This window comes from Camelus bactrianus, chromosome X (genome assembly GCF_048773025.1).
Source record: "Camelus bactrianus isolate YW-2024 breed Bactrian camel chromosome X, ASM4877302v1, whole genome shotgun sequence".
Classification (NCBI taxonomy): Eukaryota; Metazoa; Chordata; class Mammalia; order Artiodactyla; family Camelidae; genus Camelus; species Camelus bactrianus.
Window position 1 is genome coordinate 116,959,481 of NC_133575.1, and position 26,926 is coordinate 116,986,406.

The 26,926-nt window shown below is 54.5% G+C and overlaps 1 protein-coding gene across 4 annotated transcripts; it reads right to left on the minus strand.

Annotated features, from left to right (window-relative positions):
* Positions 1–1,542: 1,542 nt before the first annotated feature.
* Positions 1,543–26,059, minus strand: PDZD4 (PDZ domain containing 4). Of its 4 annotated transcripts, none has more exons than XM_045523425.2 (8): positions 25,380–26,059; positions 7,751–7,986; positions 6,509–6,599; positions 5,976–6,074; positions 5,305–5,367; positions 4,753–4,854; positions 4,411–4,521; positions 1,543–4,250 (listed from the first exon to the last, which is right to left on the minus strand). In XM_045523425.2, exons 1-8 carry the CDS (start codon positions 25,437–25,439, stop codon positions 2,697–2,699), a joined length of 2,316 nt encoding a protein of 771 aa, XP_045379381.1. In that variant the 5' UTR covers positions 25,440–26,059; the 3' UTR covers positions 1,543–2,696. The 4 variants fall into 4 exon arrangements, with proteins under 4 accessions (XP_045379381.1, XP_010962395.1, XP_045379384.1 ...); XM_010964093.3 differs by having other exon boundaries at positions 7,733–7,986; XM_045523428.2 differs by lacking the exon at positions 25,380–26,059 and adding an exon at positions 24,782–24,907 and having other exon boundaries at positions 7,733–7,986.
* Between the last annotated feature and the right edge of the window lie 867 nt (positions 26,060–26,926).

Below are 26,926 nucleotides of genomic sequence, written 5' to 3' on the forward strand. Positions count from 1 at the left end.
AAGCTTCCAGGGAGGCTGCACAAGAAAACCTGCCAGGGCAGGTGGGGTTGGGTGTGTAGAGGGGAGGGTGGCTGGTGACCCATAACTGCCCGGGGGCCCCCTCCAGACTATGGGAGGCTAGTTGCTCTCCCGCCCTCAGTGCAAGTGAAGTGGGTCCGAATGGAGTGGCCAGCAGGACGGGTGAGGCTCTGGGAAAGCAGGGGCATGACAGGAGGCTTCTGCCAGCTGATGGGGTTTCTGGGTCCAGAGCAAGCAGCTGTGGGCTCAGGAGCACCTGCTGGCCAAGATTGCTGCTCCTCATCGCTAAGGAGGGAAGCGGGGTGATGCAGGTGGCTCTTGGATCCTGGTGCCACCACCCTATCTGATGGTGATGGGACCTGAGCGTCAAGGCTCCAGGGCATCACTGGTCAAGGGCTTCCAGACCTCCTGCTTGTCATGCCCCCCCCCCCACCCCAGCACTGAGCCCAGGGACTCCAGGTTCTGGGCCTGTCCTGGCCCCCATCACCAGAGCCCTGGGCCTCCAGCACTCCACCAAGCAAGCTCCCAGCAGCCGGGGAGGGATGCCCAGGGAACATTCAGTTTCCAACTCTAGCTGCGGTTTTCTACATCAGGGGCCTGGGAACGCCATCTTTCTCCACAGGATCCTACATGACATGTCCCCTCCCGAGGAATGGGCCTGGTCACAGGAGTTGATGTGCCTGGCCACCTCCAGAGGCCTTAAGGGCCGCGAGGAAGCTGATGTCTCCCATTTCCCCCTTTTCACCAACAAGCCCTTTCCTCCTTTCATGCCACTGGTGTGACATACTGGGCCTTACCTCCCAGCCACTCACTGCTAGACCAAGTACTGCCCTTTTCCTGGCCTGGCCCTCAGCTTCTAGGAACACATTCTGGTTTCTCTCACAAATTAAGGAGAGGTCCGGTCCATGTTGCTGTTTCAAGATAATTTTCACATCACCGTACCCACTTAAGCTGCTGGTAGCATCCTGTGTCGGCTCAGGAGACTGAGCTGCTACTCCAGGATAGCATGGTACCCCTGGACTTGCTGTCTTTGGAGCCCTGGCCCCACCCAGTACTTAGCAGGGTTCCTGGCACTTAACGGGTGCGCCATGGTTTGCTGCGCTGAATGAACAGTATTCGGCTGCTCCTTTGGGAGTCCCCACAGCCCTGTGGGTATTCGTCTATCTGGCCAGGTGTTTAATCAGCATGTTTTGAGTGCTAGGCACTAGTGGGGTCCTTAAATAGGGAAGGAAGGTGGCTTGTGCCTTCCAGAAGGCCCCTACTAGGGTTCTTCCTGATCTGAGGGGACAGGAGAGGGTGGAACCCGTTTGGGGGCCTCATCCACAGGCCTCTGCCATCCTTCCTGCAGCTGGGCACCACCCCTGCGACTGTGTCAGACCTCTGAAATGATTTAGGTGGCTCTGTTGTGCCACTGTCACTGTTCCTCAGGGATATGCCTAGGAGGTAAGGTGCAGCTCCCAATTGACCCTCCCCACCCCAAACCAGCCCCCAGTGCGATGAGAAGGAACACAAGGAGGCCAGGAATCACCCTCAAAGGCAGCTTGCTTTATTCTCACAATGCCAGTAGTGGGTAGGGGTGGGCAGCCTGTCCGCCTCCAACCTGAGGCTCTTTGAGCCGAAAGGCCCCCAAGGCCAGCTCTCACTAAATGCACAGGTGCCTGAGGGCTGGCCGGCCCACTTGCAGATTTGAGGCGTAGGGCATCTTCCCAGTCAGTCCAGGCCACTCCCTAGTTCCACGTGGGTCTTGTCCCCAAGGTCTGCTGTTACTCCTGGGACTTGGTTTCTGGATCCCTCACTGTCTCAGCCTGCCCCTCAGGCCACTTGGGAGAGAAGCTGAGCTGGATTCAGGTACAGCCCTGGGCTCACTTATTTCTTGGATGGACTCTGCCCATCAGCCCCCAGTCTCTCCTCTCCCTCAGTCACCAGGGAAGGAGGTGACCTCCAGAGTGGGCCTAGCCAGCCCCGTCCCCACATCTCAGAGTGGAGGCTACCTGGAAAGCTGCTTCCCATTCCTGCCTTCATTTCCCCCGCCTTCCCACCCACCCCGCCCTCCCTCTTTTCCTTCCCCCCACCCCCCTCCTTCCCAGCCATCACTTGGGGATTCCACCTTTGTCAGTCTGCCTGGAGGAGCTGCCAGCCCCAAGAGCAGGTCCACAAAACAAACAAAACCAAAAAACCCAACAATTGGCAAGCACAAAAAGGGAGAAAAACCACAAAAATCGGGGTTGCCTTTGCAAATAATGGAGGCTCCCAATAGGGGGAGAGGAACCGGACATTCCCTTGTGCTTAGGAATCTTGGTCGCCTCTCCTTTTCAGCTTCTCTGTCCTCAAGAACCCACGCTGAGAGCGCCCTGGAGGGGTGTGCGTGTGTGCATGCTTGTGTGTTTGCACGTGCCTGGGCGCCTGTCACAAGTGCGTGCACCCACAGCTGAAGGGGGGCCCACCCAATACAGGCCTGCCCAAGTGCCAGCTGTTGATGGTGTCGCTGTACTTGGGGAGAAGGAAGCAGCCAATGGAGTGAAGCATCCCTTCTCTGCGGGGGCTTCCATCTGGTAACAAGTCCTGTGTACACACACAGACACGCAACGGACTCTAAGGGAGAGCGGGAGGCGGGGTCCTGGGAGGCTCTCTGGACCTGGGTCAGGGCCAAGGACCCATGCCCTGGAGCACAGCTGTGCTCAGACAGTGGTGACGGAGAGGAGTGGGTTGTAGACCCGCGTGCCGTCGGCCGAGCGAGTGCCATGGGCCAGCATCTCCTGGATGGTGATCCAGTTGTCCAGGATCTTCTTGTTCCGCTTCTTCATGGTTTTGCGGTGGCTCAAGGCAATGATGTTGAGCTCAGCCTTGCTGTCGCCATTCTGCTGCTCCCTCAGGCACTCCAGCCGGCTCTGCATCATGAACTCGCGCCGCTTCCGCTGTTCCCGGGCCCGGATCAGGTGCTGCTTCCGCTCCTCCTTGCTCCAGTAGCGGCCCATCTTCATCTCGCTCACCGCGTCGTCGTCGGTGGTCATACCGCTGCGCTCCTCCCGGATCTTCAGAGCCCGGGCTTTCAGGAGGCGGTCGCGCACCGGTCGCTTGGCTACGTAGCGGGTCCCATCGCTGCGCACCTTGACCTTCCACTCCATGCGGGGCGCATCCGGGACTGTGGCCGCCGCCCCGCCCACCCGGGGGCCAGCAGCCAAACTCAAGGGGCCATGGCCCAGCTCCTCCAGGCCACGCGGCGGGGCCAGTTGCATGCAGCTGTGGTAGTGCTCGCCCTCTTGGCCCTGGGCACGGTGGCGCCGAGAGAGGTAAGGGCTACCTTCGGGGCCTGCCCGCTCCAGGGGCACCCCAGCCTTGGGGCTGCGACGGACACGCTCCTCTGCATGCTGCCTCCGGCCCACCTCAGGATCCCGGGAGAGGGAGCGGAACTTGGTGGGACTCCCCTGCGGGGGCGCGGCCTTGGGGTGGGTGGTGATGGGGGGTCCGGAGGGGGTCCGGTTCAAGTTGGAGTTTCCAGCCGTGGCCCGCCTCAGAGGGCTCTCCGGCAGGGGCTCCGTGAGCAATGGGGTGCTGCGGCAGCTCTCCCCCGTGTTGTAGGCGCTAGTGCTGTCCTTGTCCGACTTCTCGGGCAGCTCAGAGATGTCAGACAGCTCGTGCTTCTTGGGCTCGCTGGCCCCGAGGTCGTAGAGGCTCTCCTCCTCCAGCAGCCAGGCCTTCATGCAGCGCTCCCGCAGCTGCTGCATCTTCTGCGCCCGCAGGATGTTGCGGCACTTGAACTCCAGGTGCCGCAGCTCCTCCTCCAGCACGGCCATCTCGTGGCCCACGCTCTCGTTGCGGTTGACGTCCAGGGCACCATGGCCGCCCGAGGCCCGGGGGAAGAGGAGGCCCAGCGGGTTGCCGTTCTCCAGGTGGCACTTGATTTCCAGTAACTCGCGGTAGCGCTCGTACTCTTCGTCGGTGAGGCCCGGGACGTCGCCACCGCCGCTCCCCAGCCCTGCCCCATCGGCCAGCAGGGAGTCCATGCTGAAGTGGAAGTCGCGGCTCTGCAGGGCGTCCCCGTGCAGGCTGAACTTGCGCAGGGGCCCGGGCGTGTTGGTGGTGCTCAGGGGCTCGTCCCCCAGCAGGTCGTGCTCCGAGCTCTCCTCATTGCGGGTGCTCTCGTCAGTCCGGCCCACTCCGCTGTCCAACTCTTGGCTGTTGCTCAGGCCCGGTCCCACATCAGGAGCCCCTTTCTCCTCTTCGTTTCCAAGCTGAGGCAGACAGATGAGCCCCTCTTAGTCTGGGCCCCAGGGGTGCAGGCGCCACAGGAGGATGGTAAGGGCTTTCCGGGGGTCCATCTCGCACCCACCCCCAGCCCCTTCCCTCCTCCTCACCCTCCCCACGACTCACCCACTCTTCCTCCTTCCTCACCTGCTGGGCAGGGGGGGACTTCAGCTTCCGCCCACGCAAATCCCCCTCATTCTCAGAGCCGAAGTCATCCAGGAAGTCATCCCGGTCACTGTCCTTCCACCGCTTGGCCAGCTGCAGAGACAGGTCTGTGCTGTCCCCACTGCCTTAAGAACCTCCCCAGACACCCCTCCAGTTGCCACTAGGTCCCAGCCCACTCAGCCGTCAGGGGCCAGAAGGGGAAACGGGCCCTGGGACACCGCCCACCCTCCATCAGCACCAGGTTGTTGGCATGTCTGTGCCCTCGTTAGCAGTTTTCAAGACAGAAATGTCAGGGGACCCAGGACACCCTGTGGACACACACACCTGACTCTCAGGCCGGGCCACCAGCAGGGAGATGTTGGTGTTCTCCTCCTGGCTCAGGATGGCCACTGCTTCTTCCCGGTTCTGGACGTCCACACCATTTATCTGTGGCAGGCCAAGGGACAATCAACAAGGACCACAAGGCTGGCTGTGGGGCAGGCCCCCGTTGAGCCACAGGGATCCCCTCGCAGGGAGCTCCTAACCTAACAGGCTCTTGAGTTGTGAGAAGGAAACAAGGAGAAGGTGCCGGGGAAGAAGACAGCCAGGCCCGTGCAAAGGCACGAGTGCTCGGAGACCAGCTGCAGCAGGAGATGTGCTCACTTCTGGGGGACGGAGGGCAAGGCTGGCAAGGGGCCAGAGCAGCGCAGGCCCTTGAGACCAGCAGATCCCACCAGCACACAGCAGCCACCCACACAGTTGTGCAGGAGAAAGATGAGACCTAGCCCTGGATTCAGGTACAGCAGGATGTCTGGCATCCAGCTAGGCTCTCAGCAGGGGAGTGCGGGGATTGGCTAAGGGAGTCGGTGGGGCACTCAGCCTGCCTGCCCCACTCACCTGGATGATTCGGTCTCCCTCGCGGATCCGGCCATCTTTGGCTGCAATGCTATTGGGATTCACCTGCAAGGCACACGCATCACGGGGACTTGGCACCTTCCACGAAGGTGCCCTTTCGGTAGGAAGGGGCAGCCCTGCCTTGGGGACCCCAAAGCAAACTGGGGGCTGTTTTTTTAGCATGGGAAAGTATGGGAAAGTACCCAGACATCTGTCAGACAGGACGGAGAGAATGACCCCTGTGATCACCGAGAGGGCTGGCTGCAGGACGTGGGAGGGAGAATGAAGCCTGACCAGGACCTCATCCCGCCTGCCTGCTGCCCACTGTGGGCACAGGTCTGAGGAAGACTGCCTGGCCAGACACACTGGAGCCATCGGCTGCCTTGGCCTCACCAACTGGCATCAGGCATCCTTGTGATGCTCAGCTGGGCCCTTATGGGCAGCCTCAGAGCCCTGAGCAGTATGGCAATGCTGTGGGGACAGGCTGGTGTGGGGATTCTTCACGTGGCAGATCCTGCCCCGACACCTGCTACCAGGGGAGCCCAGCTTCCTCCCTAGTGCTGGACAGATGGGCATCAAAGTCCCTCTGTGAGATCCTAGCACACAACACAGGAAGGTGGCATGGAGCTCCACAACCTTTGCGAAGACCCCACTCCCGCACCCCACCTTCATACCTCTCCAACGTAGATGCCCAGGTCTTCCTCATCATCAGTGCGGTAGCAAACCATCAGGCCCAGCTTGTCCCGGTGGCTGGTTTTATATAGCTCCACCTCCTGCCACAGGGGGGATAGGAGAAGCAGAGGAAGAAAGCCCCAGACACGTGTGAGCAAGGTCACAGGCTGCAGGGGCGGCAGTCTCGGCCCAGCCCTCACTCCCAGGAGCATGTCACCTGAGCTGAGTTTCCAAGGGCCTCTCTTCCCATCCCAAATGGTGCGTGTGTCTGGTGGTCTCCCCACCAGGAAATGCTCAGACACACACAAGACACATGGGACGCACAGGATACAGACATGTGCGGAACACAGACCAACATAGACTGACCCGTGCCCTCCCCGACTCAGCTCGACTTGGCCCGGGAGCCTGAGTAATGGGCCACACACAGGAAAGGGCCACGAGGCCCAGCCTCCTGGGGGCAGCAGGAGCCAGGCCTGAGCTGGGCTGCAGACAGCCATCCTGGGGGCCGGCTCCTGATGCTGGCCGCCCAGCTCACCTCATACTCCAGCTCGTCCATACGGTCTGCCTCCTGTGGGCCGCCCTCCATGAACTCCGCCGGGTCATAATACTCATGGCTGATGGGGGGGCTGCCCAGGAGAAGGGGGGCGTCAGGCTAGCCATCTGCTCCTTTCTCTCCCTAGCCCCAGCTCCCGGGCTGGCCAGTCCCAGTGCACTCAGCTTGGAGCCCTGCTCTGGGTGGCCCCTGGGAAGGAGGTGGCCCAGCTACCTCTTCTGGAACCCCCTCCTGAGCTTCATGCATCCATGCAAAGACCGGGAATGCTTCTTGAACAGGAGTGCGAGGGCATCTGCACTGAGGACCCAGGAATGCCTAGCTCTCCCTGCCCTGTCCCACCCCACCCTGTCCCGCCCCCCAGCCCAGACTCCTCTAACCATGCCAGCCAGCAGGGACCAACTTCTCCAAAATGCGGGTACCCCTCCCACCTGGCCCTGGCCCTGGCCCCACTCATGCAATGCCCCCAGGAGTTATCCAGGCCCTGGAGGACTGCTGGGGAGCGGAGGAGGACCCACTCTACCTCCAGGGATAGTCCTCCGTGTCCCGAGGCTAAGCTCGGCTGCTGCCAGCCCTGGGCCTACCTCTCTGCAGAGGAGGGATCCTGAGACAAGCTCCCTGCCGCCCGGGCCTGCGCCCGGGTTTAGACTAACGAAATGAGTCAGCGCTCACACAGTCATGAGCCACCAGGACTGGATGAGAGGCCCTTCTTCCAAGTGGGCCAAAGAAAGAAGCCGAAGAGATGAAGGAAGTTCAGAGCACGGAGAGGAATGGGACAGACAAGGATGCAAGAATATTCAAGGGGTGATGCTTGTGAGGCAGAAGACAATGGGGCGGCAGAGGAGGAGAGAGGATGGAGGAGTAGGAGCGGAGGACCTCAACCTTCCAGCAGCAAGGTCCCAGGATGGTCCTCCCTTGGCCCTGGGGGTAGATACAATGGGGAGCCTGTGTGTCAGACTCCCCTGGCCCTGTTTACCAGCTGGCGTCCAGCCTGAGGCTACAGGCCCAGAGATTTCTGAGCCCTGGGGTGCCACAGTCAGCTCTGGAGGCCAAGGAGCCTACTTTCTGCCCGAGAGGGCAGCCAGTCAGGGTCTCCCCACCACACCCAGAGCTGCAACAAGGTAGCCTCTGAGTGGCATGGGGACGGCTGCGCCAAGTGGCGTGCCCTGTCTGGAAGCAGGGCCTGGGGTCCTCCTGAGGGCGACTCACAGCTCAGACAGGACGTACGGCTCCAGGATGACCACAGGTGGGGTGGGCGGGTGCAGCTTGCCCAGCGCCATGATATGCTCGAAGGTGATGTCGGTCTGCGTGCCACTGTCCACCAGCTGCAGGTCATGGCAGGAGCTGTCCCCCCGGAGACGGGGACTGCGTCTTAGCACCTGGATCACCAGGGGCTCCTTGGAGGAGCGCAGGGCCTCCAGGGTTTGCTCCTGAGAGAGCTTGGAGAGCTCTTTCCCGTTTACCTGCAGCAGAGACATGCCCCTGTGAGGACACACCCCCATGAGCTCTAATCTGCTCAGCCAAGGAATCAACCCTCTGCCCTGCTGACCCTGGTGCCTTCATTCCCAGGCGAACCCCACTTCTCAACCCTGCCCCAACACACTGCTGTCTGGGGTTCACAGGGCCACACCCTGAAGACCGTGGTGACCTATGCCAGTGGGAGTCAGTCAACAAATGGGTTCAAGTGGGAGGGTCAGAAGAGTAAGCAGACTCAAAGGATAAGATCTCTGTCCCCCAGGCAGCAACGGCCTCACTGCAGAAGAAAGGCCAAGCCTAGGAGAGGTGCCAAGGAAGTGGGTTCCTGGTGGGCATCTCCCCTGGATCCTGACCCTGACAACCCATTTCGCAAATGAGGAGACTGAGGCTCGGCAAGACGAAAGCAGTGAGTAGGGTCATGAGCCAGGCTGGGCTGGTCAGAGTGGGAGACAGGGAAGGAGGCGGCCATCACAGGCTAGGGGCCCAGGAGAAGGCTGGATTAGAGCAGCCTCAAGAGAAGAAGGGGTCCTCCTTGGTAGGGAGGCGAGTAGACTAAGGATGGAACAGAATTCAGGGCATATGTCATGGGGCCAGTGAGGGGGAATTAGAAAGCAGTTCCTGGAGGAAGGGAATGGTACAGGGACCTCTTATCCACTCAGCAGCTCGGAAGGGCTGTCCTGGGCCTGGGGAGACCACACACTATCAATGACACCCCAGATGGCCACACCCAGCCATTCAGTGCTGAAAGAGACCTTCCCGGAGAGCTGCAGAGGAAGCCCAGGAAGGGGGCGGGGCAGGCTCCCTGAGCAAGGAAAAGTCGGGGAGGTTGGTTTGCAGGCGGAAGTAAAGTACCCAGACAGTCAGCACGGAAAGTACGGAGCCCGGGGACCCAGCACCTGCCCATGGAAGAGCTTCTACAGGATGAGGGGCAGAAGGGCCCCATGAGGGCAAGGGCACACGGGCACGAGTTGTCCCAGTCTTCACATCTTCACAGCGCCACCTCCTTCCCTGGGTGTCTCGGGGTGGGGGTGGGGGGTAGGGTTCTTCTGGGCTGCAAGCTCCTAGATGTCATTCCAGGAAGCCAGGCTGCCTTAGGAAAGCACAGGGAGTCCCAGGGATCACTGGCCAGCCAACGGCTCCTCTGAGCCATGGAACCGAGATAATCACCTTTCTGCTACTTGGTTATATCCTTGTAGGTCATAATTGCAGTTTTTATGTCTCCCCTCTCCCCAAACTTTGCATGGTCAGAAAAGATTTTTCCAATCAATTTAGTCTCATTAAGAAAGAAACATAGGTTTGTTGGAGAACATTTGAAAAATACATAAAACCACAAGGAAGAAAACAAAAATCACCCATCATCTCCAAGACAGAAACGCTGTTAAATGTGCGGGCACATTTCCTTCCTAGTCTTTCCCTGACTTGTGACCGCAGGCCCCGAGGCCTGGAGCACACCAGCCTGTGCGTGGACCAGCCAGTGTATTGGGTTGGTCCCTACTGTCCATCACTAGTGGGTTTCAATTTTGTTTTATTATAAAGAAGCTTTTGCAAAGACAGATTTTTCTACGTCCTGCGCATATTTTCTACATCCATCTTTGTGTAATCCAGAGTTGCTATGTTAGAGAAAATTTCTAGAACTGGAATTAATGGATCAAAGAGTATCAAGGAAACAGCTTGTCGGCCAAGAGGATCCTCATTTCCAACTAATGGTAAGTGTAGGATTGTGGTCAGTAGAAACCAACAGGTTCCAGACAGCCGGAGAGGCTACAGTTATAAAGGGAGTATGGGGTGGAAGCGGCGTGGCCGGGAAAGGACTGCAGATATGTATTTGGGAAGGTGTGTGAAGGGCAGTAGCAGAGGGGCCTCGAGGAGTGGCCTTGAAGGCCATAGCCAAAAACTGTTTGGAAAATTTTGAAGCAGCTGTTAAACACAGCCCTTATGAACATTTAAAGGGTACAAGCTGACAACTAAATGAATTATATTTAAAAAAACAAAAGCAATGAATACTCCAAGCTCAGGGCTCTCTAATTATTTTACTACACTTGCCAGTCATCTGTGCCCTTAGGGTTCCCTGGGTCTGGAAGGAGACACCATATGATGCTGTGCGACTGCGCACCTCTTCCCAGCCCCACCCACATTCTGTGACATCAGGCTGGTGGCTGTGGTGGGAATATTTACACCACAGAAATCAACAAACACTGCAAAGCAGGACTTTTGTTTCGGAACATTAACCCACTCCACAGTGCCTGCAGGTCAAGGGCTTCCATGAGAAATGGAAGGAGGAGCTGTCCTCAGGATCTTCGAAAGGGGAGACATTTCGCATTTTCATCGTGTGCAGTGGGAAGCTCAGGTGACACTGAGAAACACCGTGATGTATTTCTCCCTGGAAACGGTACCCATCGGCAGCGTTGCTATGGAAACTGGCCCAGGCAGTGGGAGGGGGTGCATGGTGGGCTGGGATGTCAAGAGGGGGATGGGCACACACACCACCTAAGCACGTCAGATCATAGAGTGATGCCTCTGACAGCCCAGCAGCCTTCCGCTGACCCACGTGGTGCCCAGCAGGGGCCAATGTCTGGGTGCGGAGGCTTGGAGCTCCTGGACCACTCCTGCAGGTGAGTGCATGGGCTCCTTCAGCCTCCTCTGTCCTCCTCATCAGTCATAATTGGCCCCAAGAGCTAATGAGGGTGTGTGGGGCAGAGACAGGCCAGGACATGTGAGAAATGAGCCCCTCCCAGAAAGGGCGAGAGTCACCAAGAAGATGGAGGACTATGGAGCAATGAGCAAAGCATGGCGGGGCCAGGCCCTTGTGCAGGAGCCAGTTCTGCTTCTTCTCCACTGGCCTCAAGCCCTGCCCTCACCCGACCGACAAGAAGAGAAAGACACGCGTGCCCTAGCAAAGCTGCCATTTGAGTGTCCCTGCTCCTGTCTCTCTGTGTCTGGACCCAGGCCACCTTCCCTTCAGAGTTCCTCTCAAGCTGCATGCAAACATCTAAACTGCCGGAGCTCTCCCTCCCACCCCTGTTCCTGCTGCTCCAAACCCATGGCAGGCGATTTCAAAATGGATCCAAGTCCTAAACGGACAAAGCTTTAAAACTACCTTGGAGGCGAGAGAACGATGCCTTTATGACGCTGAGGTAGAGAAGCAATTCTTCAGATAAATAATGGGCCAACAAGAATGGAAAAGATATACATTTAAAATATAAACTGTAAAAATGTTAAAACTTCTGGACAACAAAAGACACCATGAACACAGCAAAAAGGTAAGACAGGCTAAGAGAAAAGCCTTACAATGCCTAGAAGTGATAAAGGATTATCCAGACTAAAGAATTCCTACAAAACACCAGGAAAATACAGAACTCAGTAGGAAAGCAGGTTTTCAGGAAAAGGGAACCCAAACCAACCCAACAGGCAAACACTGGAAACAGCCCAAGGGGTGGGCATGGGGACGCCAGAGGTCAGGGGGCTGGCCCTCAGCCCGAGCTAGGCGGGGAAGACTTCCCAGAGCTCCCGGGACAATGTAGCCCTCAGCTCTGCCGCCTTGTCAGCTCCCTGGCCAGGCTGCGGCACCTGGCTCCCTCTTCTACCCAGAAGGAATGCAGGTAGGATCGGGTCCTGGGTAGACATAGGGCCATCAGCTGCACCCAGAACCCTTCGAGTTCAGAGAGAACAACCCTAGCTAGCTGAGCCATTGTCAAAAAAATCTATTAGAAAATGTAAGGTTGAGGGTGGTGTGTAGCTCAGTGGTAGAGCATGTGCTTAGCCATGCACAGAAGTCCTGGGTTCAATCCCCAGTCCCTCCTTTAAAAAATAAACAAAGAAACCTAATTACACCACCCTCCCCCCAAAAAAAGATGTTGCCTTCATCAAGTGTAAAACTCCTTCCTTTGGAACAATCCAGAAGAAATCCACTTTATCCTCCCAACACTTCACATACCTGAAAACCCACTTGAATTGTCCCACATCCCCCTAGCCCCTGTTCCCAGTGGCTTTCGTCTTCTCTAGGGCTCGGAGGCGGGCCCTGTTGGTCTGGCCACATGCCGGGCCCAATTCTTGGCCTCAGCTGGAAGCTACCTGTGGCAGCCAATCCTGCCGGTTTCATAGGGCGCCACCCCACCTGAGACTGCGCTCTACTCAGGACTCTCTGCACAAGGGCGCTCCCTACTGCTGAGATGGGCCCAAGTGGGCAGCCTTGTGGACCACAGTCCCAGCTGGGCTGGAAGTTGCTTTGCTTCCACTGAGGGCTCTGCAGAAAGGGGCCCCTGCCCTGCCGGGGACAGAGGCCATGAGCCTTAAGGTCCCAAGAGCAGTGGCCACCGCCAGACTCCGGGGCACTGGGGCACTAAGCTCCCCTCATGCTGGCCGAGCCCATCACAGAGCACGTGCTCCCGTCGGGAATCTTACCCCAGAGGATAAAACAAGCAACATTTGGGAGGAATTTGTCCATAACTATAACCTTGAAAAATGTTCCTCATACCCTTTGATCCAGTAAATCTGCTCTAAGTAAGAGACCCTGAAACAAGAATAGGTATTACATGAATTACAAGGATGTTGAGAGAAGCATTCATTATTTCTTTTATTATGGTAAAATACACCTAACACAAAAGTTACCGTTTTAACCATTTCAAAGTGTACAATTCAGTGGCATTTAGTGCATTCACATAGGTATGCAACCATCGTGTCTATTAAATTCCAAGAAATTTTCATCCCCCCAAAGGGAGGCTCCCTACCCATTCTCTCCAAATTCACCCCAGCCCCCGGCACCACCTCCCCATCGCCTTTCTTCCCCTCTAGACATTTCATGTAAGTGGAGTCCGACAGCAGGTGGTCTGATGTGTCTGGCTTCTTTCCTTAGCATGGTTTCCAGGCCCATCCATATTACAGCAACCGCCAGGACGCCATTCCTTTTATGCTGAATACCATTCCATCGCATTCTACAATATTTCCTTGTGTGGATGGACCCTGCATTGTCAACAGACATTGGGTGGTTTCCACCTTTGGCGATTGTGAATCATGCTGCTATGAACACAAGTCTTTGAGTTCCTGTTTTCAAATCTTTCGGGTGTATACCTAGAAGTGAAGTCGCGTGGCCATATGGTCATTCTATATTGAATTTATTGAGGTATCAGCATTATTTGGGGAGGGAGTAATTCGATTTATTTATTCTTAATGGAGGTACTGGGGGTTGAACCCAGGACTTTGTGCATGCTAAGCATTCACTCTACCACTGAGCTATACCTTCCTCGCCCAAGCATTATTCTTAATGCCAAAAACTTTACAACAATCTTAAGCCTGTGTCTACCTCATTTAAGTGTATAGCTGCCGTACCAGAGTCTTCCAATAGCAAGCCTGTTTCTCAGAAGACATATAAAATGACACGTGCACTATGATGATTACCATATAAAATGCATGTTTATGGAAGAAGGCTGAGAAAGAATCCATTGATGGAAATGGAAATCTGAGATTTTTCTTTTTTCCAAACCTTATATAACATGGCTAAAAAGTCTTTTGAAAAAAATACATGTTTACAAACTTCAAAAAAAATAGCACGGCTGGACAATTCTTGATATAAAATATTCAGCAGAAAGACTCGCTTGGATCAGCATCACCCCGATTCAGAGAGCACGGATCTCCCAGTGGGAGGCAATCTGGCTCAGCTGGAGGCTGGGAGCGAGGTGTGAGACCACTGGGGCTTCATGCTGCCACCAGTGTGCGAGCTCCTAAGATGCATGGGGTTTGTGGGGCTTTTAAAACTATTTTTAATGGATGTACATGTTATGTATGTTCATTGGTATGTGTGTAAGTATAGAATATCACCCAATCAATGCTCTCTTTTTTGGGGGGGTAATTAGGTTTATTTACTTATAAATTTTATTGAAGCCTAGGTGACATACAATGTTAGTTTCAGGTGTACAGCAAAGTGATTCAGTTATACTTATACATACGTATATATTTTTCCTTCTCAGATTCTTTTCCATTATATGTTATTACAAGAAATTGAATATAGTTCCCTGTGCTATACAGTAGGTCCTTGTCATTTATCTCTCTTATATATAGTAATGTGTGACTGTTAATCCCCAACCCTAATTTATCCGTCCCCTGCCCTTTCCCATTTGGTAACCATAGTTTGTTTTCTATGTCCGTGAGGCTATTTTGGTTTGTAAATACAATGTGCAAAAAAAAATTTATTTATTTAATGAAGGTACTGGGGACTGAACCCAGGACCTCGTGCATGTTAAACACACGCTCTGCCACCGAGCTTTACCCACCCCCGACCCAGTACTTTCTTTAAAGGACGGGAGGACATTCATGAGAACGGGCAGATGCTAGCAGTGGTCGGGTGTCTCTGGGAGTCAGTATTTATAAGGGGACTTTTCTTCTCTTTTTTGTTCTTTGCAGCCTTTTCTCCAATGAACATTACTTTTACCATCAGAGAGAAGACATACAAAACCCACTCCCAGCCTATGCTATGTTCTGAGTTTTTCTCACATTCCCTGAGGACCCACGGGCTGCTTTGCGGCTCCTGGGACGCCCTGGCTGGGAGGGCAGCCTCTGGACTCAGGCCCCCCTGGGTGCTGATTCAGGGGAAACAGTGGCAATGAAGTCCCATCAGATGTCACATCCAGACCTGATCTGAGGAAGCTGGGGAGGCGCTTTCTCCCTCTACTACCTTCACTTTCCTAACCCCAAAACAGAAGGGGGCCTCCCAGGAGCTTGGGGCCCCAGAGGGAATGAAGAAGACCAGGTGAGGGGGCAGGGCTTTCACGCCAGGACCGCCTGCCTGGGAGGCGAGGGGATGAATCACAGCTCACGCTCCTGGGGTAGAGGAGATGGGGCCTGCCATGACCTGCTGCTGGGCTGGGGACCAGGCACCAAGGATCCAGGAGGGCGGAGGGACACCCAACAAGCACAAGATGCCCAACAGCACTAATCATCAGGAACATACAAGTCAAAATCCACCCCTCACACCCACTAGAGTGGCTGAAATAAAAACACAGAAAATAGTGGTTGATCAGACTGTGGAGAAATGAAACTCCCATATATTGTTTGTAAGAAAGTCAATGGAGAGAAATGCAAATCAAAGCTACAATGAGGTATCACCTCACACTGGTCAGAATGGCCATGATTAAAAGACTACAAATAATAAATGCTGGAGAGGATGTGGAGAAAAGGGAATCCTCCTACTGTTGGTGTGGATGTAAACTGGTGCAGCCACCATAGAGAACAACGTGGAGGTTCCTTAAAAAACTAAAAATAAAAGTTACCACATGATCCAGCAATCCCACTCTGGGGCGTATATCCAGAAAAAAACTCTAACTCAACATGCAACCCAATGTTCAAAACAGCACTATTAACAATATCCAAGACATGGAAGCAACCTAAATGGTCCATCGACAGATGACTAGAGAAAGAAGTGGTGTGTATATACAATAGAACACTACTCAGCTGTAAAAAAAAGAATGACATAATGTAATTTGCAGCAACATGGACGGACCCAGAGATAACACTGAGTGAAGTAAATCAGACAGAGAAAGACAAATACCTTATGATAGCACTTATATGTGGAATCTTTAAAAAAAGGATACAAATGAACTTATTTACAAAACAGAAACAGACTCACAGACATAGAAAATAAACTTATGGTTACCAAAGGGGAAAGGGGAGGGGGATAAATTAGGAGTTGGGGATTAATATACACGCTACTATATACAAAATAGATAAACAGCAAAGACCTACTGTATAGCACACAGATCTATACTCGATATCTTGTAATAACCTATAAATGGAAGGAATCAGAAAAAGAATATAGACATGTATAACTGAATCACTTTGCTGTGCACCTGAAACTAACACAACATTTTAAATCAACTCTACGTCAATAAAAAAAATTAAACAATTTTAAAAAGTCACTGGAGCAGTGGACATGGAAAACTGTCTAGAGTTCCCATATGACCCAGCAATACCAAAAGAAATGAAAACAAGCACCCCAAAAAAACTTGTACACAAATGTTTATAGCAGCACTATGCTTAATAGCTACAATCTGGAAGCAACCTAAATGTCCAGCAACAGATGGATAAACATAAAATGTAGTAACATTCACACAGCGAATTTAACCACATAAAAGGAATGAAGTCCTGCTACGTGCTACAACATGGATGAAAACAGTCTGGCCGAGGGAAAGAAGACAGGAGCGAAAGGCCACATAGTGTATGATTCCATAACAGGCAAAGTAGATGCCTGGGGACAGGAAGTAGATGCCTGGTTGCCAGGGGCTAGAGAAAGGGAGTGCCTGCTGAATGGTATGAAGCTCCCCTTTGGGGTGATGAACATGTCCTGGAACTAGAGAGTGGTGATAACTTAACAACATTGTGAGTGTACTAAATGTCACTAATGGTAAACTTCATGTCATATATATTTTCCCACAAATAAAAAATTAAAACTGCCACTCAGATCCACAGAGAGCACCAGGTTTGGGGTCAGGGTTGGGGCAGGAACTGGAGAACTGTTGGGGTTTTTTTTTAACATTTTTTTTATTGAGTTATAGTCAGTTTACAATGTTGTGTCAAATTCCAGTGTAGAGCACAATTTTTCAGTTATACATCAACATACATATATTCATTGTCACTTTTTTTTCACTGAGCTACCACACGATCTTGTATATATTTCCCTGCGCTATACAGTATAATCTTGTTTATCTATTCTGCATACGCCTGTCAGTATCTACAAATTTTGAACTCCCAGTCTGTCCCTTCCCACCCCCCTCCCCCTTGGCAACCACAAGTCTGTGTTCTATGTCTATGAGTCAGTCTGTCAGAACTGGTTTTATTCAATGCAAATTTTTATCTCTGATTTGAAGTTCCTGAAACCTGCTGACATCCCCAGTGCCCAACTCCACCTACATGTGTCCCAAACCCAAGCTACCAAACCAGGTGTCACACGACCATTGTTACTGAATTCTACAAGGGATTGTTCTTGAATTAAAATCAAGAGATGGAGGAGATCACCTGGGGATTGAGTGTAGACAAGATAAGAGGCTCAAGGCGGACCCTGAGGCACCCCAACATTGAACATTTGGGGAGAGAGACTCAGAACTTAAGTCAACCAGAGAGAAAGGAAGCTGAGGTGGGAAGCTGGGTAAGTCAGTGAACCGAGGAGGGGAAGGGGTGGACTGGATCAATATGCAGAACGACCCTCTGGACCCTCTGGATTTGTTCAAAGGGGGCCGTAGGGAAGGGGGACACCGTGCTGGCCTGTAGAGACTCAGCCTTTGAGAGCTTCTGCAGAGAATGGGGCGGGAGCAGCGTGGGGATGTGGGAGAGAGCCCTCCGTTTTGGTTTGACCAGGATAGATGCTTGAGAGATGGATACCTGAGAATGTCTAAACACTGATGGGAAAGGTAGGTTCAGAAACGGTAAAAATTCAAGATGCCAAAGAGAGCAAGGAAAAACCTGGAGAAGGCATGGGGCATTTGGGGGGTAAGAGAGGGGAACACAGAGGGGCAGGAGGGAGGGACACTGGGGCAGAAGTGATACCAGTGGCAGGTGAAAGACGTAGGGGTTGGATAGGGGAACATGGGGACAACGAGGGGACACGGGGACAAGAGGGCAGACAAGAGCAACGCAGGAAGCTCAGCTGGCAGTCGCCATTGGGCAAGGGCCTGGCGGGCGACAGGGTTGGCACAGGCCACACCCCCACACCCCCGCAGCGAGGTGGCGGCCCCGGGGCTGCGGAGGGCGGGGCCCGGGGCGCTCGCCCCGCCCCCGCCCCCGCCCCCGCCCCCGCCCCCGCCGGCGCCCAGCCGCAGACAAAGAGCGCGCTAAAGAGCGGGGTGCAAAAAAGGTGGCGGCGGTGCAAGAAAGGCTGGCCGTCCCAGTGCCGTCCCCATCCCGCGCTAGCAGCCGGACAGGGGAGCGCGAATCCTCTCGGAGCCCTCTCTCCCCTCCTCCTCCGTCCCCACCGCGTGCCGGAGTGGATCTCCCCGCCCTGCTCTAGAGGGCCTGGCGCGGCTCTGCAAGGGGCTTCCCAAATGTTCTGATCTGGAATCTCTGGGCAGGCGAGAAAAGGGAAGGGGAAACTGAGTAAAGAGCCCTGGCCCGGGTGACTGGGGGTCCCGGGGGGTCCTGCGCGTGGCTCCCTGGGAAGCCTGGGGAACGCTCTTTTCATTGAGGGTAACGCGAGGAGGCGGCGCTAACTACATTTCTAAGGGCGCCCACGATTGGGTTGACTCTCCCAACCCCACTCTGCGGTTCAGGACATCGAGGCTAGGAGAGAACCGACACCGGAAGTTACCCTCTGCCCCGGGGCCCACTTCCAAACGCCCTCAGCTCCGCTGTCAGGAGGGTCCAGGGAACACTTTGGACGCAGCTATGTCTCTGACTACCCGAACCAGGACAAGTGTTCTGGGGACCTCCAAATCGACAGAGCATGGGCCGAGAAAGGAGAAGCCCAGAGAAGGGCAGCCAGAGCCAAGGGCAGGCATTGTGCATGCCCGTCTTTTCAGAGACCCAGCAGAAGTCCTTGTTCATGTTTTCCCAAATCTGGATTTCGAAAATTGTCCACCTACAGGAACGTTGGAACCTCTGACAGTGGACATCTGCATTCCCTTCACCCACATCTCCCCAGAGTGCACGTTCTCCACACATTCACATGGAAAAGGCGGGCACCAAAGCTTTCCTTCCCTGGGGAACCACCTTTAAGATGCTCATGGATTTAGCACTGACACAATTAGCACTTCTACATCTCTCCAGTTGTACCACAAGTAGCACTTTTTTTTCTTTTTTAACTTTCATGACATTGACCTCTTGGAGAGTCCAGGACAGTTGCCTTGTAGAAGAGTCTCAGACTCTGCATTTGCCTGATTCCTTCCTCATTAGATTCAGCTTAAACGTTTTGAGGAGAGCACCACCCAGAGCATTCTGTGTCCTTCCCCCTTCCCCTTAACAGCATGAATGGGGGGCCAGGTGACTCAGTTTGATCACCTGGTCAAGGTGGTACCTGCCAGGTCTCCCCTTGTAAAGCTGCATTTTCCCTTCCCAATGCGTGAGGAATCTGGGGTCATACCCGGAGACCCTGTGACTTTCTTGTTCCCCAACAAACTTTATCGAATGCTTTTACCACCCAAGGATGCTCCCCACCTGAATGAATTGCATTGATGGCTGCAAAATGCCTTAATTTGTAAAAATTCTAGCCGGGGCACAGCGCTACACTCCATCCACATGTGACTGGCCCAGTGAATGGCATGCCCCTAGTCAAGGCTGCTTGGGCAAGCCATATCATCCACCCCCAGAACTCAGAGCCCACTCTTTCTGTCCGGGGCAGGAATGAGAGAAGGAAGCCCAGGAGGACTTCATCTCAAAGGACTTTTTAGTAGTTTGGGGGTGGTATGTGTCTGGTACCCATGTAAGCTACCCGTATGTATGTTGGTAAGGATGTGGGTGATGTCAAAGTTAGCTGCATGTGGCATGGAGGAGCAGATTATGTCCCTGGGGTCCCCAATTGGGCAGTCCTGGAAACTAACTTGATTGGTCTGAGGTGAGACCTTGTGTCTTATTTGTAATGAACTCACTTCCTAGGTGATGTTGACATAATTTGGGGCTTCACTAATTTATCTCTAGTCCTGCCCGAGGTCCCTGCTACTCAGAGTATAGTCTGAGGACTGGCAGCATGGACATCACCTGAGAACTTGGTAATAATGCAGAATCCCAGGCCCTACCCTGGACCTGCTGCAGCAGATCCCCGCATTTTAACAAGGGCCTCAGGGTAGAGTCATGCTAGCCCAGAGTGCCCCCTGGAGGAACCAGGGAGGACTTGCACATACCTGGACAGGATTTCAACACTGCACAAGGGCTTGGGAGAGAGTCTCTCCTCCCCTCCCCTCCCCTCCCCCTCCCCCTCCCCTCTTCCCTTTCCCCTCCCTAAAGATGCAGAATGGGTGGGTGGTGTCTACCCAGGGTAAGGCTGAAATCTGATCCACCTGCCCTGGCCCCGGCCCCACCTTTCCAGGGACTGGCAGGCCTTTCTGAAGTCTGAAGAGACTGGGAATGAGGGATGCCCCACAGGCTGCTCTTATGAAAAAGCAGAGCAAGTCCTGAGGTCTTCATTAAGATCAGGCTTTGAGTGTATGCTAACAGCTTCCCAGTCACCAAGGATGGCAACTGAAAACATCCTCCCATTCACCCACCCCGGGGCCAACCTGGCTGTCCCAAAGGCAGCTCCCCATCACATAGTAATCAAAATAGTCTTTATGGAGTGCTTTTCATTTCTGTTCAAAGCAAGCATGAGGAAGAGACAGACTGCACTACAAAGCCAGCGCCCAGCTCCAGCTTCTCGGTCTTCTTTTGGCTTGCTCAGCTCATGTGCAGAAAGACCGAAAAAGACCAAATATGCCGTCACTTTGGTATCTGTCCATCTCCTAACTAATCTTGGGCATTCTTCTGTCACTGGACATTAGCTGGGCCATGTTCATGAATAATGCCTTCTCCATCCAATTTACACGCCTTGCCGACTGACCAAAAGGCCTGATGGCAGCAACTCCACCCCCACCCAAATGAGATCCCAGGAGAACCAGTGCCATGCTGACTGCCCAATGGCAATGGCCCCAGGAGGCAAGTACTCTTTATTCTCACATAGCAGGTGAGGAAACTGAGGCACTGAGCCAGTGAGCCATTCAGTATCCCCACATCACACTATCTTCCCTGGCAGGGACCATGAAGTAAAAGGAAAGAAAGATCCACTCAGCCCCACCAAGGGCCCATGCTGGGCAAAGTGGTCTCACGTGCTTTTCTTCCTTTGGTGCATAGACTTCTTGTTTTGAAAGCTTTACTGGGACATAACTGTCATATGAACAGCTGCACATAATTAGTGTTCAGTGTGAAAAGTTTTGATATGACATATTATACATCTGTGAAACCATCACCTGGATCAAGATAGTGAACATTTCCAGCATCCCGAAAAGAAGTGATCTCATGCCCCTATGTCATCCCTCCCTCCCTCCCACCCATCCCTGCAAAAACTGATCTGCTTTCTGTCACTATAGATTAGTTTGCATTTTGTAGAATTTTCTAGCAATGGCTCAAGACAGATCCACGACGGGGGGGGGGGAGTGTCAGAGAGGACACAGGCCCTTTCCAGGAGCACCAGGAAAGGCTCTCGGCAGGGGTCCTGTGCCTCAGTGCTAGCTGACCACACTACCTCCCTTTCTGCCCTTTGTGACATGGCTCCTTCCTCCTCCTAACTCAACATGCATGACCCCTGCCCCCACTCAGGGTCACTTCCAGATTTTTTCAAGCTCTCCCTGCACCCACCCCCCTGCATTGCTTACACTAGGTTAAGTATCCTTGGAGGACAGGACTGGGATAATGGAAATGGAGCCAGAACTCTAACTTGCTGCACTTCAAGGGCCTGGGATAGGCGGTATCGACAGAATAAAGAGCTAACACCACGTGATCATCTCAATAGCCACAGAAAAAGCGTTTGACAAAATCTAATGACACTTTATGATAAAAAAAAAAAACACTCAAACTAGGAATAGAAGGGAACTTCCTCAACCTGATAAAGAGCATCTATTAAAAACCTACAGCTCACTTCATACTTACTGGTCAAAGACTGGAAGCTTCCTCTTAGATCAGAAACAAGGCAAGGATGCCCACTCTCACCACTTCTATTCAACCTTGGACTAGAGGTGCTAGCCAGAGCAAATGGGCAAGAAAAAGAAATAAAAGGCATCCAGATTGGAAAGAAAGTAAAACTACCTCTATTTATATACAGAAAATCCTGAAGAATCCACTAAGTGAAAAAACGATTGGAGCAAATAAATGAGTTTAGTAAGACTGTAAGATACATGACCAATATACAAAAATACATACAATAGAAATACAGTAGTAATGGGAAGGATGAAAAGGAAATTAAGTAAATAATTCTACTTACTAGAGCATCATAAAGAATAAAATCCTCACGAATAAATTTAACAAAAGTGCAAAACATCAGTGAAGAAACTGAAGATCCACGTAAAAAGACACCCCATGTTCATGGGTAATACGTCCCCACGTTGATATATAAATTCAATGCAATTCCTACAAAATCACAGCTGCCTTTTCAGAAACTGACTAGTTGATCCTAAAATTCACGTGGAAACTCAAATGACCCAGAATAGACAAAACAATTTTGAAAGGTACAAAGTTGGAGGACTCACACTTCCAAATTTACTTACAAAGCTATAGTAAAAGCAGAGTGGCACTGACATTTCTCTAGAAAAGACACACAAACAGCCAGAAGCACATGAAAAGATGCTCATTTGGAAAGCACAATGAGATACCACGGCAAACACAACGATGGCTGTCATCAATAAGAGGTGCAGGGGAGGATGTGAAGAAACTAGAATCCTCTTATATTGAGGATGGGAATGTAAAATGGTGCAGCTCCTGTGGAAAACAGTTTGGCAGCTCCTCAATATATTATATATTAAACATAATTACCATATGATCCAGCAATTCCATTTCTGAACATACACCCAAAAGAATTGAAAGCAAGGTCTCAGACAGATATTTGTACACTCGTGTTCACAGCAGCATTATTTACAATAGCAAAAAGGAGGAAATAAGCCAAATGTCCACCAATGGATGAACAGATAAATAGCATGTGGCATAGCCATGCAATGGAATATCATTCAGAAATAAAAAGAAATTTAGTATTGACACATGCTACCATATGGATGAACCTTAAAAACATGATTAGGGAAAGAAGCCAGACACATAAGGTCACATACCATATGGTTTCATTCAGATGAAATATCTGGAGAGGCAAATTCATAGACAAGTAGATTAGTGGTTACCAGAGTCTAGGAGGTATTGGGGGAAATGGATATGTGACTGCTACTGGGTACAGGGTTTCTTTTTACAGTGATGAAAATGTTCTAGAATTAGATGCTAGTGACGGTTGCACAACTCTCTGAATATACTAAAATACACCTCTGGGGATCTGGGAAGGGGCTCCAGGGAGCCCTGGCGTTCGGGAGTTATATGGCAAGTGGCGAAAGTGTACTTGTGCATTTCTCTGGGCTGCATTATTATCTCGGTGGGGTCCCTTATTCTGCTGAGGTGAAGGGGCCACAGGCAGGTATGCATGAGACGAGGAGAAGCACCTCTGAAGCTAGAAAGCACCAGTTTTCGAGAAAGGAGGCAGGTCAGGGGTCCTGGAAGCTGACAGGTCTTTTGAGACAGCTTCCTTCCCCTCTAAAAAGAGGTTCAAGCCAGGAGCTGTCCCTGCTTTCCAGATTTCTTCTTATTCAAATCTCTTTCATCTCCCCTTAATTTTAAAGGATAATTCCTTTTTTAAGATTGAACTCAGTCTGTGATTCTGTCCAGACTGCTGCAGGAGCTAGAAAAGGGAAGCAGCATCCCCAGGGACTGGCCAGCGGTGGCAGCTGGCGGACGGCAGCCCCTCTCCTGGGGCCCTACTTGCCCAGGACTCGGGGCTCTCTCCAGAAGCAAAGCCTGGCCCAGAACTTTCCTGCCCGGGTTCACCTCAAGCCCTGCTCCAACATGGAGACTCCCTGAAGGCTGTCCCAGCCAGACCTGTGGCCGCCTCCCTCCCACTGCCATGGGGAGGCCCAAGGGTCACAGAACTGTCGCCTCCCAACCATGGTTCATTTCAGGCCTGTAGTGCAGGGCAGGCCGCCCTCCACCGTCCACAAACCCCGACGGGGTTTGCCTTTCACCAAGTACTACATCAGTCCCTCTCCGAGGAAGTCAAGGGCCACCCGCTTTGGAATTACTTGCCATTTGATGGGATGATTCCAAGATAAGAGGCAGTGAGGATGGAATCCTACAGCCTCATCAACCAACCAACGCAGCCCACCTCCTGCCCGCAGCTCTGGTGCCCACCACTGGGATTCCAAGGGACTGCCTGGCGGCCCCAGCCTGGGCCATTCCCGAACCCGATCCCACGAGGAGGAATGGCAACGGCCAGGAAAGATTTCCAAACAGCTGGAACAGGAGATGGGAGGAAGCACGGGGGCGGGGAGTTGGCGGGGGAGGAGTGGAGGGAAAGGCAGAAAGAAGGCGGAGGGCAGCGCGTGGGGAAAGCAAAGGGCCCCGCGCGTCCCCGGAGACCAGCCCCGGAGAGCAGATGAGGAGCGCCGCCAGATTAGGGCACGATTCCCCGTCCCGCCCCACTCCGGCTCCGCTGCCGACGGCCAGAGGAACTAGGTTCACAGCACGAATGCAGGATTCCTGCGGCCTCCCCAATCCTCGATGCACTGATCCCCACCCCCATCGTGCCCATGCCGATGCCTGTAGGGTTCCCCCTATTCTTGTAAGGAGACTCCATCCCCCCTGCCAACACTTCTCCGGCCTGCACCAGCTCCCCAGTCGTGACCAATAAACCTGGAGTAGAAGCGCATACCTGTCCGCGCCCGATTTGGCCCTGGGTACCCACTCCCTGACCGTAAACTCCCTCTACTTAGCCCTGGAGGCGTCTCAGGCCACGCCATCCGGGACATTTCTCTAGACAGCTCTCAGAGCGCACACAGAAAGTACACACATGCGGGGCCGGAGGAGCCTCCGCGCACACACAGACGGGGCACAGGCACGCAACTCACGAAGTCACGCTACTCACAGGCAAGGAAGCCTCCGGCCAAACACTGCCCGGTCCACGGCCCCCCATCTCCCCAGGCCCCGAGGCCCTGCGGGGCATAGAGCAGGCCAGGCACAGCAGCCCGCAGACTGCCCTTCCGGCAGACCCGGCCGCAAAAACTCACCCGAGGCTCCCAAGGCCTGGGAACCCACCGTTTGTTTGCGCAGGGCCAGAGCGTTGAGTAGTTGCCGGGGTAGGCACCTCGACCTTGGCTGGGTGTCCACGAGGCCCTGGGGCGGCCTGCGCGCTCCTGCACCCTTGGCCCATGGGGACCTGGGTTTGGCTCCTCCCCACCCCCAGCACGCAGCGGGCTCCTATCTCCCTCCCCCTCCCTGGGTCCAGTGGGGCGAACGTGTGCTGAGAACCGAGGCGGTTGCTATGCAACCCCCATCCGGCGCCGGCGCCGGCAACACAGCGTTTCCCCGCTCGCGGGCCTGGGGTGCAAGCGCACCGGACCCGGGTCGAGCCCAACTTCCCGACTCGGGCCGATCTGGACCCAGACCTCGCGTCCCAATCTACTCCGGGCGCCCAAGGGATGCGCCCCGCCCCTATCCCCACGCAGTTACCCCCCCATCTGTGCCTAGTTCCCATGGAACACCAACACCCAGCAGCTCCAGAAATTGAGGGCGAGGGTGGCTCCCTATCGCTTCCTCTTCGAGCCCTCCTGCCCCTCCACCAGGCCCAGCACCCGGGCCAGCTCTTCCCCAGGTGGCGCCCACACCCCTCGCCTCACCGGCCCAGCCGCCCTACCTGAAGCATCACTTTGTACTGCTCCTCCGGTTTCTGGACCACGCACATATTACATCCCATGGTGCTGGCCGGCGAGGGAAGGAGGGCGGGAACGGGAAAACGCCTTTCACTGACCCGTGTACGGGACCTCGGGTCCCGGGCCGGGGCCGGGGGCCATACCCTAGCGCGGGGGGCGGGCCGCCTAGCGGGGGAGGGGGGCACGCCCCCGAGAAGGGGGCAGCTCCACGCCCTTTGGGTTAACTCTTAGCTGGCTGAGGCGAGGCGCGGGCATGCTCCCTCGCACCCGGCCAGGAAAAAAAGGGCAGCGGGGGATGGGCAAGCGCGCCGGGCGTTGCTTGGCTACAGGCCCCCAGGAGGCACGGGGTCGCACCGGGCCGCTAGGGGCCGTCAGGGGCCGTGGGCCTCGCGCCTCCCCGCCCGCGGGGCCCGCCGCTGCCGCTGCCGCTGCCTCCTCCGACTCCCGCCCATGGCCACCGGCCCCGGGAGCCTGGCCCTCGCGCTTAGCGCGGCGGCCCGATCTGACTACTGGGGGGCGGCGGCGCGGCGGCGGTCCCCGCCCGCGGCCAGGCCCGCGCCCGCGTTCCCGCCTCGCCCGGCCGTTTTCCCGGTGCTCCTGGCGCCTGCTCTCCCGCTGGCAGCCGGCCTCGCGGTCTTCAGCTCCCGCCCGGGACGACGGGCACAGCGCGCGCGCCCGCGGCGGCGGTGGCGGCGGGGGAGGGGGAGGGGCGCGGGGACCGGGCGCACGCGCGCGGGAGAGGGGAGCGGGGCTGGGTGGGAGAGCGAGCGGCTGGAGGCCGCGGGAGCCGGCGCGGGAGGCCGGGGGCGGGGCCTTGACGGAGGTGTTGAGGGTGGGGGTCCCTGGTTCCCCGCGATCCCCGGCGTCGGGTCTCCGAGCACCCGGCACGTTACGTGCCGCCTGCGCTGTGCCAGACTGGGAGACGGGTCCTGTTTGGTGGAGCGCCTCCCGAGATTCCCCCAGAGAGCTCGGGACCTCGGGAGGGGGCCGTGGTTTCAGCCCCTTTCCCAGGTCCTCCGCGCCGCAGCCCGAATGCCTCTACCCCTCCCTCCAGCTTCATTTTAATGACGGCTTCTCTCCTTCTACGGAGCCGTTCCTTCGCTGTCGTTGAAATGAACACCTTTGTTAAAATTTTTTAAAAATTTCTTTTCAATAAGGAGGGGAAAAAAAGGCATGAGGTGGGGGAGGGGGTTGTGGGGAGAGTCGACCAAGCTTGGGATGCCCTGGGGCCCTCGCGTGCTCAGGACTGGCCCGAGTGGGTCCCGCTGCCTACCTGTGTCTCTCTCAGCCCCAGCCTGCGCTGAAGCACATCGCTTTAACGTTCCTTCCATCTCTCCCTCTTCTCTCCCACGACCTATCCTCCCTTCTTGGACAAGCCTGGGGAGAGAAGGACTTTGCCTGGAAAGCGGCATCGGATTGAGGGCTGGGTTCCCATGGGGTGCCAGGGAAAGCTGCCGATCCCAGGCCCTCTGGCTGTAGAAGATCACTTGATTAAATTGTTGCATGGTTCATTTCCAGGCTCTGGCAAGTG

Coding starts and splice junctions, on each gene's coding strand:
- PDZD4 (XM_010964093.3), bottom strand. CDS start 25,439: ATGGGATGTAATATGTGCGTGGTCCAGAAACCGGAGGAGCAGTACAAA. Junction 6,075..6,508: donor TGGACGAGCTGGAGTATGAG/GTGAGCTGGGCG, acceptor CCCCTGTGGCAG/GAGGTGGAGCTATATAAAAC. Junction 5,368..5,975: donor TGGGCATCTACGTTGGAGAG/GTATGAAGGTGG, acceptor TGTGCCTTGCAG/GTGAATCCCAATAGCATTGC.